Raw genomic sequence first — 16,060 nt, 5'->3', positions numbered from 1 at the left:
CAGCTCTGTGTTGTGGGCGTGCTCAGCACCCGGTGAACCCCCCCTCTGCAGGGGGAGCAGGGTGTAGGCTCACTCCCCCTGAGGGAGGGTAGGGAGGAGGGAGGTGGTCCCTGTGCTTTCTTGTTTCCGGGAGCAGCCGGGAGATCCCACTGCAGGGTGTCCTGACTTAGGTGTGCCGACCCGACCGCCAGCCCCGGGCTTGGAAATACCCTTCAGGCCACGTGGTGGGCCGACCTGGGGGATTCCTGCTCCAGGGTAGCTGGGCGGGGTCTGGGGTTGGGACTCTAAAGAGTGCCGTGCCCTGGCCTTGGAGATGGTGGTCCCTCAGGCCTGCGTGGGCCTGGGCCAACGTGTCGCGGCTCTGGTGGCTCTGGTGGCCGTGGCGGGGACCCCGAGCTGTTCTCAGCCCCTGGAGTTCGGGTTCTGCCGATGGACCCATCCTGCGCTGGTCGCTAGATCGTGGTCTCGCCTCTGCCAGCTTGTGGCCCAGTTGGTGAGAGGCTCTGCCACGGAACAGAAAATCAACAGGGAGGCTGGGAGAGCCGGGCTTGTGCCTGGGAGAGCCGGGCGGGTCCGGGGGCTCAGAGCACTGAGGCCTCCGCTGGGCGTCAGCCGGGCCTGAGTGGGGAGGGAGATTGACTGGGCAGAGAGGCCTGGGTGGGGGTCAGGGCCTCAGGTTGGGAGGTAGGGTGTGCCCAGCCTTCTCTCCTCTGGGGAGGAGGGGTGTCCCCCCCCACCCCCCCGCTGGTCTCTCCTCACACCGTGGGCTGCTCCCGCCTGCTGACCCCATCATCTTCGTCAGGGCTTCCTGTCCTTCCTGGATTCTGGAATGAGTCTTCCCAGGGAATCAGGTGGTCTAGAAACCGGGCTTCTTACCGGTGGTGGCTGGGGCCTCTTCAGGGAGGGTGCTGGGCACCTGGCTGTGAGGTGAGGGGGCTGGGAGCCCCATTCACACCCTCATCAGCGGCTCCTGGGGAGGTGAATGTGGCTTTGGAGAAGCCGTGCACGTGATTCTGAGAGGTGTCCCCGCGTCCAGCTGTCCAGGGGTGTCCCCGGCTCCTGCCCACCCAGCTCTGTGCACCATGGAGCGCAGAGGCCGAGGCAGGCAGTGCCAGAGGCTGTGGCGGGTGTGAGACACCCTCTGGGGTGCCCAGGATGTGGCCGTGGGGGCCTTGGTCGGGACCTGGGCAGGGAGAGGCGGGGAGGCCTGGTGTCCGGGCCCCCCTGATGCCGTGGTCTCTTTACCTCCCCAGGTTTGGAAGGCATTTTGAGTCACCGCTCCTCTGGCAGAGCATAGTCATGATCTTGACCATGTTACTGATGTTGAAGCTCTGCACCGAAGTCCGCGTGACAAATGAGCTGAACGTAAAACGCCGTTTCTTTGCAGGTTGGTGATCTGCACCTTTGGGAATAAAGCACTAAATCAATAAGCAAAACTCGCCTCATGTCCGTGGGTGAAGTCAGAGCCGCATTAGTGTTACCTGAGCAGCTCTGGTTTCCCCAAACGCACGGTTATGTGTGGCTGATGTCAGTATTTTCCGTGTGTTAAATGTTTAAGCAGTTTATAATGTGAAACAGTTCAAGGTAATAGTTTCTTCCCTGGAATCTGGGCAAGTTATTAACTAATCTTAATGTGTCACCATCCACTGTGACTATTATGAGGGGATTCTGAATTGGGACAGGATTAGGTCAGAGTAAGACGCCTCCTGAGAAGGCGGTTTTATCTCTGTGTTGTGTGTGGCTTGTCCACGAGCCACACCCTTCAGTTTCCCGTTTGCCCGAGTTAGCAGGGACCTTCCTCACGACCTTGCCGCGGGGCCAGGTGCGTTGTCCCCTGGAACTTGGGCAGGACGAGCTGCCCGCTCGGCCCACACTGCTCGGTGACTTTTTGCGGCTCAGGGAATAGAAAATACTTCTCGTTTTTACCTTTTCCTTCGAAAAAGTTCTTTCTGAGCTGATGTTCTGTGTTTGAACGTGCAGGAGAATTAATGCCTTACCTCTGGTTTTCTTCTTGTTACTAAATTGAAGACAGCTCTCACTTTGATTTTGTCTGAAATAGTGTGTGTTTAATCTCAGCTGTTGCTCAGAGAAGCGTTTTTGCTAGAGTTTGTTTACTTTCGGGACTCGTGTGGACCTGAGGCCTTGCCCTTGTATTTTTATTCCTGATGTTTATTTTCTTTCCATTTGAGCAGACCCTTTCCCCACATGTAGCTTCTGTTTTTAGAGATGAAGGCATGTTAATTTCAGTCTTTTAGAAAGTGGGTCAGCCGCCAGCTCTGATGGGTGCCCTGGCCCGGCCGGCGTCACGTACGCTATAAAGACCACCACCTGCTTCTGTTGGTTGTGTCTTTGTTCTTTCTCCTCCGTGGACCTGTTCTCATCTCCCCTCCTGCGACCTGGGAAGTCACACCGGAGGCGGGGCTGACCGCGGGCACCCGGCCAGGTCCCTCGTGAGGTGAGGGGCTGGGCCCTTTAGCTGCTCCCACGCTGCGCGCTCTCTGCCGGCACCTCCCCCGCCGCCTCCTCTCTGTGATCTGTGGACCTCACCCTCCGTGGGCACAGGCCCTCAAGGCCGCCTGCAGGTGCCCGCGTGGGGGGCGTCGGTGGCGCCTCCGGACCCGGGGACGGAGGAGAGCCGGGAGCGGACACGTGAGCGTGGTGCTCCTGAGCCTCGGGCTTTGCAACAGGAGCCTGGGTTTTGTGATCTTGTGTGAAATGGTGCGGAGGCTCTGGTCATGGAGGGTGCCGGATGCAGCAGGTGCGTGTCCAGGCCCTGTCAGCAGGAGGCTGGGCCTCTTCTGGTGGCCTCCTGTCCCGGGGGCTTATTCTGCCCTGACTTCTGGTGCTCCACACAGAGTCTTCCAAAAGGGGTAGTTCTCTTCCGGTGACTAGAATGGGTTGGGTTAAGACCGTGAATCCTGGTTTGCGGAGATAGGGCTGCAACCTGAAACTAACAAGAGCCCTTTCTGTGATGAGCAGATTAACGGGCCCGTCCACACCGGGACCTGGGACGTGCCGCCTCGGGGCTCACGGGGCTGCAGGCGAGATGAATGCCGGGGCCTTACGCGGGGGGCTTGTCTGGGTGTGCCCGGTCTCCACCCGGCCCGTAGGGTGGAAGAGGGGAGTTGGTCAGGCGCGGACGTGAGGAGGGTGTGGTTCTGGCTTTGGACGTGGGCGAAGGGCTAGGAGCCAAAGCAGAGCAGGCTCTCGAGGCTGGAACGGCCCCCCTCTCCTCGCCAGCAAGAGCATGGGCACCTCGGCCTCCAGGAACCAAATTCTGCCAGCAGGTTGAATGAACAGGATCTGGGTTCTTGCCTAGAAACTTCAGAAGGAATATGCCCTGATTTTAGCCCAGTGAGACCCATGTCAGCCTTCTGGTCTCCCACATAGCGAGGTAATAAATCTGTGGTAGGCCACCGAGCTCGGGGTGACTTGCTGCGGCAGCTGTAAGGTCTGCAGCGTCTGGGAACACAGGCAGGTCCAGGTGTCTGCCTGCCGGCGGGTGTTGGCACTTGACCAAAGGGCTGGCTCGAAACCTGCGACATGCAGGTGGGTGGGGCCGCAGTGGGCTTTGGCCTTGCGGCGGAGCTGCCGTCCACTGGTGACGGCTGGGCGCTAGGTCTGCCCGGCCGGCCTGTGCTTTGCCTGGGCTCTGCTGGGGCCTGGAGGGCCGGGGCTCCTGACCCCTGGGCTCCCAGCTGGGCCCCAGACGGTTCCAGGGGGAGAATCCACCCTAAATTCTGCATACTGAGATCTGGGATACAGCGTTTGAGAATTCTTGAGATTCATATTAATTCTTGAATGTAATTAGGCTTACATGTATCTGTGTCTACCACGTATGGACACACAGCACACTCATCGGGAAAGCCTTTAATGAAACCTGTGGGTGTGTTGCCTCTCCTCTGCCAGAAGTGGTTAGGTGGGGTATGAAAACACCAACCAGTTCAGGCTGGAAAGCTCTGGGACCCTATGAGCCGCTGCGCCCGGGCCTCGCTGGGGAAGGTGGGCGGTCCCCACTTCCTGGAGGCGCTCAGCAGGGGCGTTGGTGAGGGTGCCCCGGGCGGACTGACCGGGCACATTCAAGTAAGTTACGGAGAAGCGTTTTAACAGCCATATTTCAGTGTTTTCATAGGGTGGCCAGTCTAGAAAAAAACTTTGATGTTTTACAGCTGTCTTTTATAGAGGTTTCTAATTTCAAAGGTCACAAATTGAGCTTGGAGGTTAAGATTAAAGAAATAAATGGAATTAAAGGAGAAAAAGCAGGTCACTCACCAAATGAACATGTGATGTGTTATCTGATTATAAAGAGCAGTATGTGCTCATCTCGACATTTTGGGGACTAGAGAGGAACGTAAAGTAAAAGCAAAGAGCTTTCCACTCAGCCATCCAGAGGTGACATTGGGGTTCGTCCTGTGGCCTTGCTCATACCTAGGGGAGGTCAGGCTGGGGGTGGGCCTGAGGGGGCGGGGCCCGCGGGTTGCGGGGAGAGGTCTTCCGCAGAAGCCGCTGTGGACTCACCGTGTGGCTACACCAAGGGCGTGAGGTCCGATGTGGCTTGCGTGTGCTGCGTGTTTCCTCTTCATCTCTCACGTTTTATGGTGGAGAACTTCAAACACACGTGGAGTCAGGGAGAGTGTGTCCGAGCTCCCCGCGTAATCGCGCCCGCCTCCAGCCATCCCCAGGCCCTGTTCGCGTCCCCGCCTACGGTTTTTGAAGCAAATTCCAGACTTAAGTAGTTCATAATGTGTGTCTAATAGATAAGGACTTACAAAAACAGCCAAAATACCATCATTAGCCATAAGGAAGTACTTAATTATCAAATACCCAGTGTTATGTGTAGGTTTTCAGCGCCCCATCACCTCCTGATTGGGGGCTGGGTTCTGTCCTCCAGCCGGGGCCAGGCTGCGGACTGGTCACTGCAGGTTCTCCCTAACTTCCCTTGGTCCTCGAAATGTGTCTCTTCACCCTGCACGTGGTGTGTGCCGTGCAGCCAGCGCTCCATCCTTGGGCTGACCAGTACGCCCAGGGGTGTGTGGGGGTGTGGAATTGAGACCCCGGCCACCCCGCTTTCGGACAAGACTCCTGGCGCTGCAGGTGACATCTGAGAAGCCGGCCAGAGGCGGCCCCGCCTGGCTGCTGCGGGCCACACCCCGTGGGGTCCATCGGGTCTTCCTGTCTCCGGGATGCCCTGTGAAAAACATTTTAAAAAGATAAGTGGATCCAGAGGTCTGATCAAGTCTAGGTTTGGCTCTTATGTTTTGCCAGACTTGTTTCTTCTGCAAGGAGGCACATCCTGTCACCTTGTCTGTTTTTGGATGTTAGTGGTGGGTGCCCCGCGCCTAAGCCGCTAACTGTGAGGCTGCAGGGCTCCGGCGCGGTCAGTCTTCATCACGAATTAGCTGCGGGCCTTCTCTGACGTGAAGCTTCCCAGGAAATGCTGCTGTGCCCAGTGGTGTCATTTACGAGTGAAAGGCAGGTAATTGCTTCTTTCTCTTTATCTGCCAGTTTTCGAAACTGGTTCCCTAGCATCTTGCAACAGTGTTCGTGTTTGTTTTCCATTATTCGGATTGTGTGGATTTAAACCTACTTGATGGGTTTGCCTGATTGCCATTATTCTGTTGACCCGCTCGTCCGCTGGCGGGAGCCTCTTCAGTTGGCTCTTCACGTTTTGGCAGAGACGGGGGGGGGGGGGGGGTCCCTGGGAGCCGTGCTCTTGGTGCGACAAGTTGCTCGGTGCCTCATCTTACCTGGTTCCTGCCCCAGACCTGGAGTGAGCTGTTTCTCCAAGGATCCCTTGTGGCCCTGGACTGCGGCATGTGGAGACCACGGTCCGGCCACTGGGACAGCTGAAGGGTTGGGGTGGCTTTTGGCTTTTTCGGTGGACGGAGCCGGGAGATTCTGTGGCAGATGAAATAGGCCAGGTGTGCGTGCTGACACTTCCTTTGACTCCTCGTCGAGCTCCTTGGTCATCGCTCTGACACTCACGGGCTTCGCAAGGACCCAGGGATGGAAGAGCGACCTGCATCCCTCTCTGCCCGAGGGGGTCTCAGTGAGGGGGCTCCTGGAACGTTGTTTTATGGGGGTCCCAGGATGACACGTTCTTACCTGGTTTACTGGCACAGAGAACGGTGCCACCAGCGGTGCGCGCGGGGAGAGAAGATGGTCTGTGACTCCGAGTCAGGTGGTTGCATTCACTTGACATTCACTCCGGTTCCAGAATGGAGGTGGCTGGGGAGTGGGGAGGGGGTGGCTGCTCCGGGGGACGGGTGTCCCTTGTGGGGGACGAAAGTGTTCTAAGACTGTGGTGGTGGTTGCGCAGCTCTGAATATGCCAAAACCACTGAATTGTACACTTTCAGCGAGTGAATCCTTAATGGTATATACTTACATCTCCATAAAGGTAAAAAATGTTGGGTGGGGAGGGTCACATACGATTCTGACAATGAAAGCCGAGGACCCTGCCTCCCACTCAGGAAAATGTTTATCTGTAAACCATTCTGTATTTTCAAGGGTTTATCGGATGTCCCTGGACGTGAGGTTAGGTTATGAATCCTTACCTGCCCTGCCCACCTGCCCACAGCCGTGACCTTGATGTAGGGCTAATCTTTTTTTGCCCGACCTCCCCCCGGTCCCCTGGTCTCTAAGGGCATCCTGGGCCCCACCTGTGGCCGTCGCCCCCACCGTCCTCGAGCACTGCAGTGGCTCTCGCGCTGCGACAGAGCCCGGAAGCCCCTGCGAGCGGCTGGTGGTCTGGTCTCTGGTCGGCTCACAGCTTCCCTCCTGCTGTCCCAAGCCGTCCTCTGGCATCCAGGACGGCCACTTCTCCTGTGTGGGCTCGTCCCAGACTTCTGTCCCATCAGGTTCTGTTCCAGTCTCTGGGGCTGCTCCTAAAGGAACCCCCAGACTTGGGGACTTGCGAGGACAGTGGTGAAACTCACGAGCCTGGATGGGCACCGCAGCGCTGCCGGCCATTTGCCGGGGCCTGGCCCCCTCCCCCTTCTCTGCTCTCACCGTCTAGGTCCCTCCCTTCCTCATGTGTCAGAGGGTCTGCTGGGACATCTTCACGTGGCTTTCTCACGTGGCCTAAGCTTCCCTATAACATGGCAGCCGGGCTGCAAGGGGAGCGTGAGAGAGCCAGGTAGAACCCGTGTCTGTGCTCTGCTCTTGGAAATCGCGCATCGCTTCTGCAGAATGGAGGGTCACAGGCCCCCCGTAACCAGGGGGGGGACACGGACGCTGCCTCCAGTGGGGACAGCGTGGACACGTGCCGAGGCTGCTTCTGGACCTTAGTGCCCGGAGTGCGTGTTCACAGATGCCTGGGAGTCTGTGACCTGGATGATGCCCCTCACTGGTGTCTCAGCCTCAGGACGGGCTCTCCGCCAGGCTGCCCTGCACAAAGATGGTTGTCTAAAGCGGAGATCCGATCTCACTACCTTCCAGCCAAGAAACCCTCGGTAGCTTGACTCTGTCCTCTGGGAAGAGCCTGACACAGGACAGGAGACCCCTCCCTGACCCGCACCCCCTACCAGCTGCTGCCTTTCCTTCCCCCCCCACTGTGCCGCGCTCTCACGGCCCTGGGCCTCCGCCCGGCCTTGCCCTGCTGCCGGGCGCGTTTCCAGCTTGTCTGCTGGGCGTGATCAGGCCTGAGACCAGAGGGGAGATGGCGTGGGTGTGTCTGCGCCGCACGCGGAACAACGCTGAGCAGTCAGCACCCCCTTCCTGCGTCCCCAGCCTCCCCTCCCCTTCCCCTTCGGGACCTGGGTCTTTAGAGGAAGTCTCAGTGAACGGTAAACTCGGCCTCAACCGAGAAACAGATGTGACAAGCTGAGGACGTCCAGCCAGTCTGGTGTCTGGAGCCCCGCGGTTCCAGGCGGTGGTGCTGCTGCTTCAGGAAAGCCTCGCGTGGGCCGGGCAGCAGCGTGTGTGGGCGTCTGCTGTCCCCAAGCCCACGTAGCCAGGCTGGCGCTTTCTTTTAGGTGTTTACTTGCAAACTGTCCTTTTGTAGGTGGAGCCTGCCTTGCCTGGGGCGGGTGACACACAGCCGCCCCCAGGTCTGTGACGGAGTCCAGTGCGTCCCTGAGGCTCTCGCTCTCCCAGACTCCACCCTGCAGACACTCTGGCCGAGTCTCCAAGAGCCTTGGGCTGCCATCCTGGGCTTGGGGGGCAGGGGGTCTCGGGTGGGGCGAGGCTGCTGCAGGCCTCGCGCGCTGTGTGGGGTCCTGCCGCCTGCGGGGGCCGGGGGGAGGCCTCCTGGCCCGGTGTAACGGGGCATGGCCTCTGAGCCGCACGCCTGGCAAGTTCACGTGCCGCGCTGGCTCCCCGTTCACAGAGGGCGTTTTGTGGAGTGTGCTCTGAAAACTGCTTTATCAAGCAACCTCGGAAGAGCTTTGACCCCGGGACCGCTATCTTGCGATCAGGGCTTGTGTACAGACGAGCTTTTAGGGGGAAACGGGTACCATCTGCGTCTCTGTCAGTGTAGCAGGCGTGCCGTGGGTGTTATGCCACCTCTGACCTTAGACATTCGCTGAAAATATGACGACTCTTCATTTTGGCCCAAGATCTCCTCCTCCCGCCTCAAGTGCTGACACTGGAAGAGGGTAGATTTGGAGGAGAATCATTCAGAAAGTAAATTTCCTAGTACACGGAAACGAAGATCTCGCCCTTTTCCAGTGTTTCTTAAAACAAGAAATGCAAAATGGGGCTGGAAGACACAGCTGCTTGCCGGTCTTAAAATCGGTCTGTTTTTTTTTTCTTTTCTCTTCCTCCTTTCTGTTTTCTCTTTTTAAATGTAGCTGCAGACAATCAGGACGAAGAAAGCAGGCCCCACCCCAGGCGGGCCTATCTGGGTACGTACCAGCCCGCACGGGGCCGCCCCTGCTTCGTTCATTCTGTGCAACTGTCTCCGCTCAGCCCTCACGGCCATGCTTGCTCCGCGCGTGTGACTCACGCTACCAAACGTGCCCACGTCCCCAGCAAACTAACCAACACATCGCCTGCCACGTTTAAGCATGAACTAGTTCCTAGAAACCTGCCCCTTGAGTGTGTGTGGATGTGAGAGACAGAGACGGAGGAAGGGTAGGAGAGGTGGAAACGAGCAGCACAGGGGTGGGAATGCTTTTATTACATCTCTTCTTTTTGATGCTGTGGCCAATGGAATTGTTTTCTTGCTTTCATTTTGCATTGTCCGTGGCTATCATAGAAATAAAATAGATTTTCACGTATCGATCTTGTATCCTGCAGCTTTGTGCGTCTCATTTATTGGTTCCATTAGCTTTTTTGTGGGTGCTTTAGGATTTCTAGATACAAGATCGTGTCATCAGCAAATAACGATGCGTTTATTTGTTCCTTTCCAGTCTGGATACTTTTTCTTTTCTTGCCTAATCACCCTAGAGTTCAGAGAGGCTACAGTGGTGAGCATGGCCCAGCTGGGCTTGTTCCTGAGCTAGTGCGACAGCCTCCCTTCCCCTGAAGCATGGTGTTAGCAGGGGATTTTCAGATGCCTCAGATTAGAGGAAGCAAGAACCTTTCTATTCCGAGTTTGTCGAGTGTTTTTGTTTGTTTGTTTGAATCATGAAACGATGTTGAAGTTTGTCTACTGCTTTTCTGCGTCTGTTGAGATGATCATGCGGTTTTTGTCCTTGACATTGATTGATTTTTGTATGTTGAACCAACGTTGCAGTCTTAGGATCCATCCCATCTGAGCATGATGTATAATCCTTTTTTTAAGTTGCTGGATTCTGTTTGCTGGTATTGTGTTAAAGATTTTTGTGTCCATATTTACAAGAGATATTGGTCTGCTTTTGTGCGTGTTTGTATGTGTGTGTGTGATGACTGTAGTTTTAGTATCAGGATAGTGCTGGCCTTGTAAGATGGGTTGGGAATGGGGCATGTTCCCTCTCCTGTGTTGCTTAAGTTGTGAAGGATTGGTATCAATTCTTAATTAATTAAAAGTTTTTGAGGAGTAATTGACATAGGACTTTCAGGTATACATTATCAGATGCTCGTATTACTGTCTATATGGTGAAGTACATTGTGACATGTGTGTATTGTATGTAGTGAGTCCAAGTTGAGATCAGTCATTGTACATGGTTACAAACTATTTTTTTTCTTATGAAGAGGACTTTTAAGATCCACTTGTGCTAAACCACTTTCAAGCGTGCAACACAGTATTGTTAACAACACAGTATTGTTAACTATAGTCACCGTTCTGTACATTACAGCCCCATGACTTACTTGTTTTGTAACTGAAAGCTTGTACCTTTTGATCACCTTCACCCATTTAACCCATCCTGGATCCTTCACCTCTGGCTGCCACCAATCTGTTCTCTGTATCTATGGGCTTGTTTTCTTTCTTTTTTTTTTCCCCCTAGACTTCCACACATAAATAAGCTCATATGGTATTTTTGTCTTTTCTGTCTGACTTATTTCACTGACCACAATGCCCTCAAGGTTCATCCTTGTTGCAAATGACAGAACTTCCTTCCTTTTTATGGCCGAGCAATATTCCATTGTACATATACACACCGCATCTTCTTTATCCATTCATCTGTTGGCCGACACTCGGGCTGTGCCCGTGTCTTAGCTCTTATAAATAATGCTGCTGTTGGGACAGGGGCACAGGCAGCTGTTTGAGTTACCTTTCTTGTTTTCATAGGAGAAATACCAAGTGGTGGAGTTGCTGGGTAGTCCTTTTTTTAATTTTTTAAAGTTTATTTATTTATTTTGGTAGGAGGGGCAGAGAAAGAGGGAGATGGAGAATCCCAAGCATGTTCCTCCCTGGCAGCGCAGAGCCCGACATGGGGTTCTATCCCATGAACTGAGAGGTCGTGAACTGAGCTGAAATCAAGAGTCGGACACTCGGCTGACCGAGCCCCCAGGCGTCCCTGCCCTCCCTTATTATGATTGATTTCTTTCATTTCTTTGAACATATTTATAACTGTTTTGAAGTCATTTTTGCTAAATCCAGTGTCTGTTCCCCTTCAAAACCAATTTTGTTTCCTTTTATTTTTCTTCTGTGTATGGGCCACTTTCCCATTTCTTTGCATTTCTCAATATTTTGTTGAAAACTGTATGTTGTAAAATATTGTAGCAACTCTGGTTACTGATCCCTGACCCTGGCTGGGGGAGGCTTGTTTGCTTATTTGTTTAGTGACGTGGCCGGAGGAGCGCTGGCTCTGCACCTCCCGTCCCCCAGGCGAGGCCGTGGCTCTCTGACTGCTCGGTGGTCTCCCTTCGCCGCAGTCACACTCCCCTGCTGGCCTCCTCGAGTGGCTGGCCGGCCAGTTGTGCTGTTGGTGTTGATAATGCTGAAGCTTGCACAGGTCTGGTCCAGGTGACGGGCACGGGGGGATCTTGAGGGCAGTCTTCGACGACTGCTGTGTCCCCAGGATGACTCTCCGTGGCTCTCTTGTGTGGTAGACGCTGGCGGGTCTGTTTCACTTGTTGCTGTGATGGAGCTGCTACCCTCCTCCGGCTGCTCCAGCCCCGGGGTCCCCACTGTTCTGTCAGCGCCCTTGGGCTTGAACTTGCTCATACTGTGCTCTGAGCTGAGGTGCTCCTCTTCGGGAGAGCTACGGAGCTGGCTGTTCTCATGCCCCCACTTCCAGGACAGGGCCTCTGAGCCCCTGCTCTGGCGCACTGGCTGGGGCGGCAGCGGCCTTTTGTGGGGTGCTGCCCCAGCTCCAAGCGCGTGTGCGTGGGGAGCGTGGCCCCCGCTCTTCTCGGCTTGCCCCTCCCACCGTGGGACCCGGATACTCCACGAGCAGCAGGGTCAGGACAGTATTCTCTGGCCTTCGAGAGGGGGCTGGGCAGGGAGGGAGCCCTGGCTTGTCTGCCCTTCTGGCCTGGAGGAGAGCGGAGCCGAGCTGGAAGTGGGAAGTGTCTGCACCTGCTCTGGGAGCAGAGCTGTCATCACACGGGGTTGGGGGGGCTACAGGGCATGTCCCAAACACTCTTCTTAAGTAGATGTTTCTTGGGGCGCCTGGGGGCTCAGTCAGCTAAGCATCTGACTTCGGCTCAGGTCATGATCTCACGGTTTGTGGGTTCGAGCCCCACGTCGGGCTCTGTGCTGACTGTCAGCTCAGAGCCTAGGGCCTGTCTTTGGATTCTGTGACTCCCTCTCTCTCTGACCCTCCCCTGCTCACGCTGTCTCTATCTCTCTTTCAAAAATAAATAAAACATTAAAAAAAAAAATAGATGTTTCTTCGTTGCTGTATGGCCGTAGGACACTTTCTGGAGACTGTAAATGGTGTTTTAGAGTCCACGGCCACTCTCTCGTTCTGTGGGGAGACGGTCTGCAGAGACCCTCACGCCACCACCCTGAAGTGCTGTCCCGTTCGCTGGTTTACCTGACCGGAGTCCTGGTGGCCAGAATTACAGAGGACGTTTTGGGCCAGGGGGCGGGTAGCTGTGTTTATTTAGAGCTGCCCCGAAGGATGGACTCCGGGCCTGGCCTGTTCTTGGGTTCGTGTTCACATGAATAGAAGGTCATGTCCTCTGTTAAGGTTTTAGAAGTAGCCTTAAAACTGTAACTGTAAGTGAAGGTGCTGTTTTCATTTGGGGTAAACCCCTACCCCCTCCCTCTGTGTCTAGGCCTCCTTGCCCTTTCCTCCGGGTCCAGGGCGCTTGTGCGGAGGGTCAGCATGGACGCTGCTCACGCGCGTGTCTGCGGGCTGCCGGCCTGCTGGACTGGTGGGTGCAGAGAACACGGGGCCTCAGCCTGTGGCCTCCCGTCCAGTGTGGGACGCCCACTAACCAGAAATTAGCAGCACAAGAAAGGTCCGGAAGTACAATAGGATCAAAGGAAAAGGCTCCTGCAGTTTAGAGGTGCCAGACAGGCCAGCCCGGCACAGAACCCAGGACGGGCACACCTTGGGGGGTCGGCCACGAGGGCGTGAGGGGCTCACCCCTGCGGGGGGGGGGTCGGCCACGAGGGCGTGAGGGGCTCACCGTCTGAGCATTTTCCAGTGACGGCTGGCACTCCAGCCCACTGCTCGATCGTGCTCAGCTCCCTCAGGAGCAGGGGGAGGCTCTGACCCCTGGACCTCTGTCTCCTAGCACGGCCTGCGGGTCCCTGGCCCTCCCGCCCGTCCCTGGCCGCCTGGTGAGGGAGGGTGAGGGAGGGTGAGGGAGGGTGAGGGTGGGTGGGTGTGGGCGGGGGAAAGGCGGCTCAGTACGGTGACGGTGACGCGGGCTCTGACGGCGGCGTTTGCAGTCCTACGGCCAGATGGCGCTGTTGGCTTTGCTAACCCACCGCGTCCCCGTGCAGGCTGCACCCCTGCCCTGTGGCTTCCTCCCCTCCAGCCCCTCCCGCACAGCAGGCCCTGAGCTTTCTCTGGTGGCCCCAGAGGCACCGCGTGCTCCCCCGGGGCCTGGCAGCCCCCTCTTCCGTGTTGGAGTGTGAGCTCGGGGACGTGGGCTGTAGGTCAGGGCTGCGTCCCCGGATTGAGCAGACACCCAGCAGGGCCACACAGACATGTGTGCCGGGTGGGGGGGGGGCCGCCAGGGGCGCCGTGTGGCGAGAGCCAAGTGTCACTCTGACCCGGGGTGGTTTTGTTTTCATGGAGAGTTGATTTTTAAACATTTAAAAATTATTTGAAAGACCATAGAGTTAAGCTGGGATCCAGTAGCGTTTTCTCGAGCTATTTGAGAACAAGTTGCCGACTCGGTGCTTGGTGACACCCACGTCCTCTTGCGTCCCCTGGAAGGCGGGACCTGCGTCTCCACGGCCACGGCGCAGCCCGATCACATGAGCCCCCCCCAGCCTCACCCGCGTGCCCCCCCCGTCGGGAGCCGCTCCTGGTCCTGCGCTCCCAGGGCTCAGTTTCGGGGGACACTTTGAGAGGATATTAAGATCCTGCTCCCGTGTGTGGTGATAATGGCAGGGACGTGTGGCCTCGCACCCCACTCACTGACCAGCCCCCGTGTCTGCTGCTGGGACCCCACGTGCTGCCACCGCAGGGGCCTTCGGGTGTGTCCGGTGAGGATGGGGGCACTGAGGGAGCTGGGGCCCGAGTGCAGGGGAGAGGCCTGAGCTGGGGGGGGGCTGGTGAGCTTTCAGTCTCAGGAAGCAGCGTGCGGGTCGCTCGTGCAGCTGCCACCGGGTGGGGTCCAGCTGTGGGCCGGGAAGTGGCCCCGAACCACGTGGATTTTGTTCGGTAGACTTTGTTTTTAAACATAGCTGACGTGGACTGGTCAGTATGTGCCAGACGCTGTTCTAAGTCTTTTATAGGAAATTGGCCATTTACCCTTCATGCTGGCCTGTGCGCAGAGTACTGTGACGCCTCCATTTTACAGGCAAAGAAACAGGCACAGAGAAGTCGGGTCACTAGACAGGAAGGCACAGCAGAGAGAGGCAGGCTGGGGCCCAGAGCCGTGTCCACAGCAGGGCCATGTATCCCCCAGGCCCCCTGCACCCTCCAAGGCGTGGGCTCTCACCGCAGGCACACGCCCCCCCGCCCGCTCCCACGGGGACCCCAGCCTGGGGGAGCACCAGCCTCCCAGCGGACTGCCCTCAGCCGCAGCCCCCGGGCGGGAGCCGGACAGCGCGGGCCACAGCCGGCCCGCGGGGCGGGCGCTGGGCCACCACTGGACCAGGCACTGAGGGCCCACACAGCACCGGAGACGCGTGGGCTGCTTACTTCTGTTCCTGGTACCGACCGTGGCCACCACACGCCCACTGCGGGCCGCGCCCTCCGTGGCTGGTGGCCCTGCTCGCTCGTAGCGGCCACGAGATCAGGGGTCCTGCCTGGCCCGGCCGCTTGCCTTCGTCACTGTGTGTCGTGCTCGCGGGAGGGCCCCTGCGCCCTGGAGGCCGGCGCTCTGTCCACAGCCCCCCCCCCCCCCCGTGTGCAGGCGCCTGGGGGCGGGGCGGGGACCAGCCCCCGTGCTCAGAGCCCCCAGCACTGTCCCTGTCACTCGGGGCCCGTGGGGGTGTTTTGAACGTGGCTCATGTGGAGAGTCCGTGGCCACGTGGTTCACCGGCTTTCTCCAGCAGCGTCTGGTTGTCATTGTGGCCACTGGGGAGGGACCCCAGCCCGCGCTCCGCCCTCCGCCCGCAGGGCCTGCACCTCGTTTTTTCCAGGACGGACTCTGCCTGCACTGGCGGGGACGGGCCACACGGGGGCGCTCGCGGGTTTGAAGTCTAGGAGGCGCGGGGACCCCTCCAGGTTACGTAACTGTTCCGTCATTAATGGGGTCGGCGATGGAGCCCTAAGAAGTGACCCGAGAGGGCCAGGGTCTCCTCCTCGGGGAGGGCTGGGGTCTCTGCTGCGTGGAATGAGACCACTTAGCTGCCCGACCACAAGCTGCCCCTGTGGGGTCAGGCCACAGGCTGGCGGGGCACTGGGCAGAGCCAGGGCTGCACGTGGCCTTGGCCCCTGCCTGGCCAGGCCCCCCGTGACCCCACGAGGCCCCGGGCTGTGTGGAGGGGCACCCGGCGCCCCCCTTGCGGCTGGAGACGGGAGGGGAAGCCGCCTCGGCAGGGTCCCGTGACGCACGCGGTCTCCAGGCCGGCGTCGGGTCCCCCAGCTGCGCGGGAGGGTGGGGGCCGCCCCTGCCCAGGCGGGGGCGCGGGGGAGGGTCCCCCTGCCTGGAACCCTGGGTCCCCGGGAGACCGCCGCCTGGTGGCCCAGCGCCGGAAGAAGGCGGTGGGCGGACCCGGCTCCAGCACAGCCCCTGGCTGTGCCCCGGGAGGCCAGGCTGTGGTGAGGAGAGGGCACCGGTGGGTAGGACTTGCCTGGCGAGGGGGGGCCGGTAGGAAGGACTGGAGTTTGCCCTTTGGAAAAGCTTAACGGGTCAGGGTCAGCAGAGGGAGAGGGAGCCGGGGTTCCTTCCACCTCGCAGCCCAGCGGAGTGTGCAGCCCCCTCCCGAGTGTGCAGCCCCCTCCTCCCGAGTGTGCAGCCCCCTCCTCCCGAGTGTGCAGCCACCTCCCGAGTGTGCAGCCCCCTCCTCCCGAGTGTGCAGCCCCCTCCTCCCGAGTGTGCAGCCCCCTCCTCCCGAGTGTGCAGCCCCCTCCTCCCGAGTGTGCAGCCACCTCCCGAGTGTGCAGCCACCTCCTCCC

At 58.1% G+C, this 16,060-nt stretch overlaps 1 protein-coding gene across 4 annotated transcripts in view; it reads left to right on the top strand.

The window, feature by feature from the left end:
- SLC66A2 (solute carrier family 66 member 2) overlaps positions 1 to 16,060 on the top strand; it is a 56,992-nt gene that overhangs the window by 8,413 nt on the left and 32,519 nt on the right. For 3 of the 4 annotated variants that reach the window (XM_039245848.1, XM_039245847.1, XM_039245850.1), the window contains exons 3-4: positions 1,254 to 1,387; positions 8,792 to 8,845. In XM_039245848.1, the coding sequence (XP_039101779.1) occupies positions 1,254 to 1,387; positions 8,792 to 8,845 (188 nt within the window). The remainder of the gene's footprint in view (positions 1 to 1,253; positions 1,388 to 8,791; positions 8,846 to 16,060) is intronic. The other variant, XM_039245849.1, reaches the window with a different exon arrangement.

The sequence above is a fragment of the Hyaena hyaena genome, unplaced genomic scaffold (genome assembly GCF_003009895.1).
Source record: "Hyaena hyaena isolate Hyena2069 unplaced genomic scaffold, ASM300989v1 scaffold_267, whole genome shotgun sequence".
NCBI lineage: Eukaryota > Metazoa > Chordata > Mammalia > Carnivora > Hyaenidae > Hyaena > Hyaena hyaena.
Note: the sequence above shows the minus strand (reverse complement) of the source record. Positions and strands in the feature narration are given on the sequence as shown.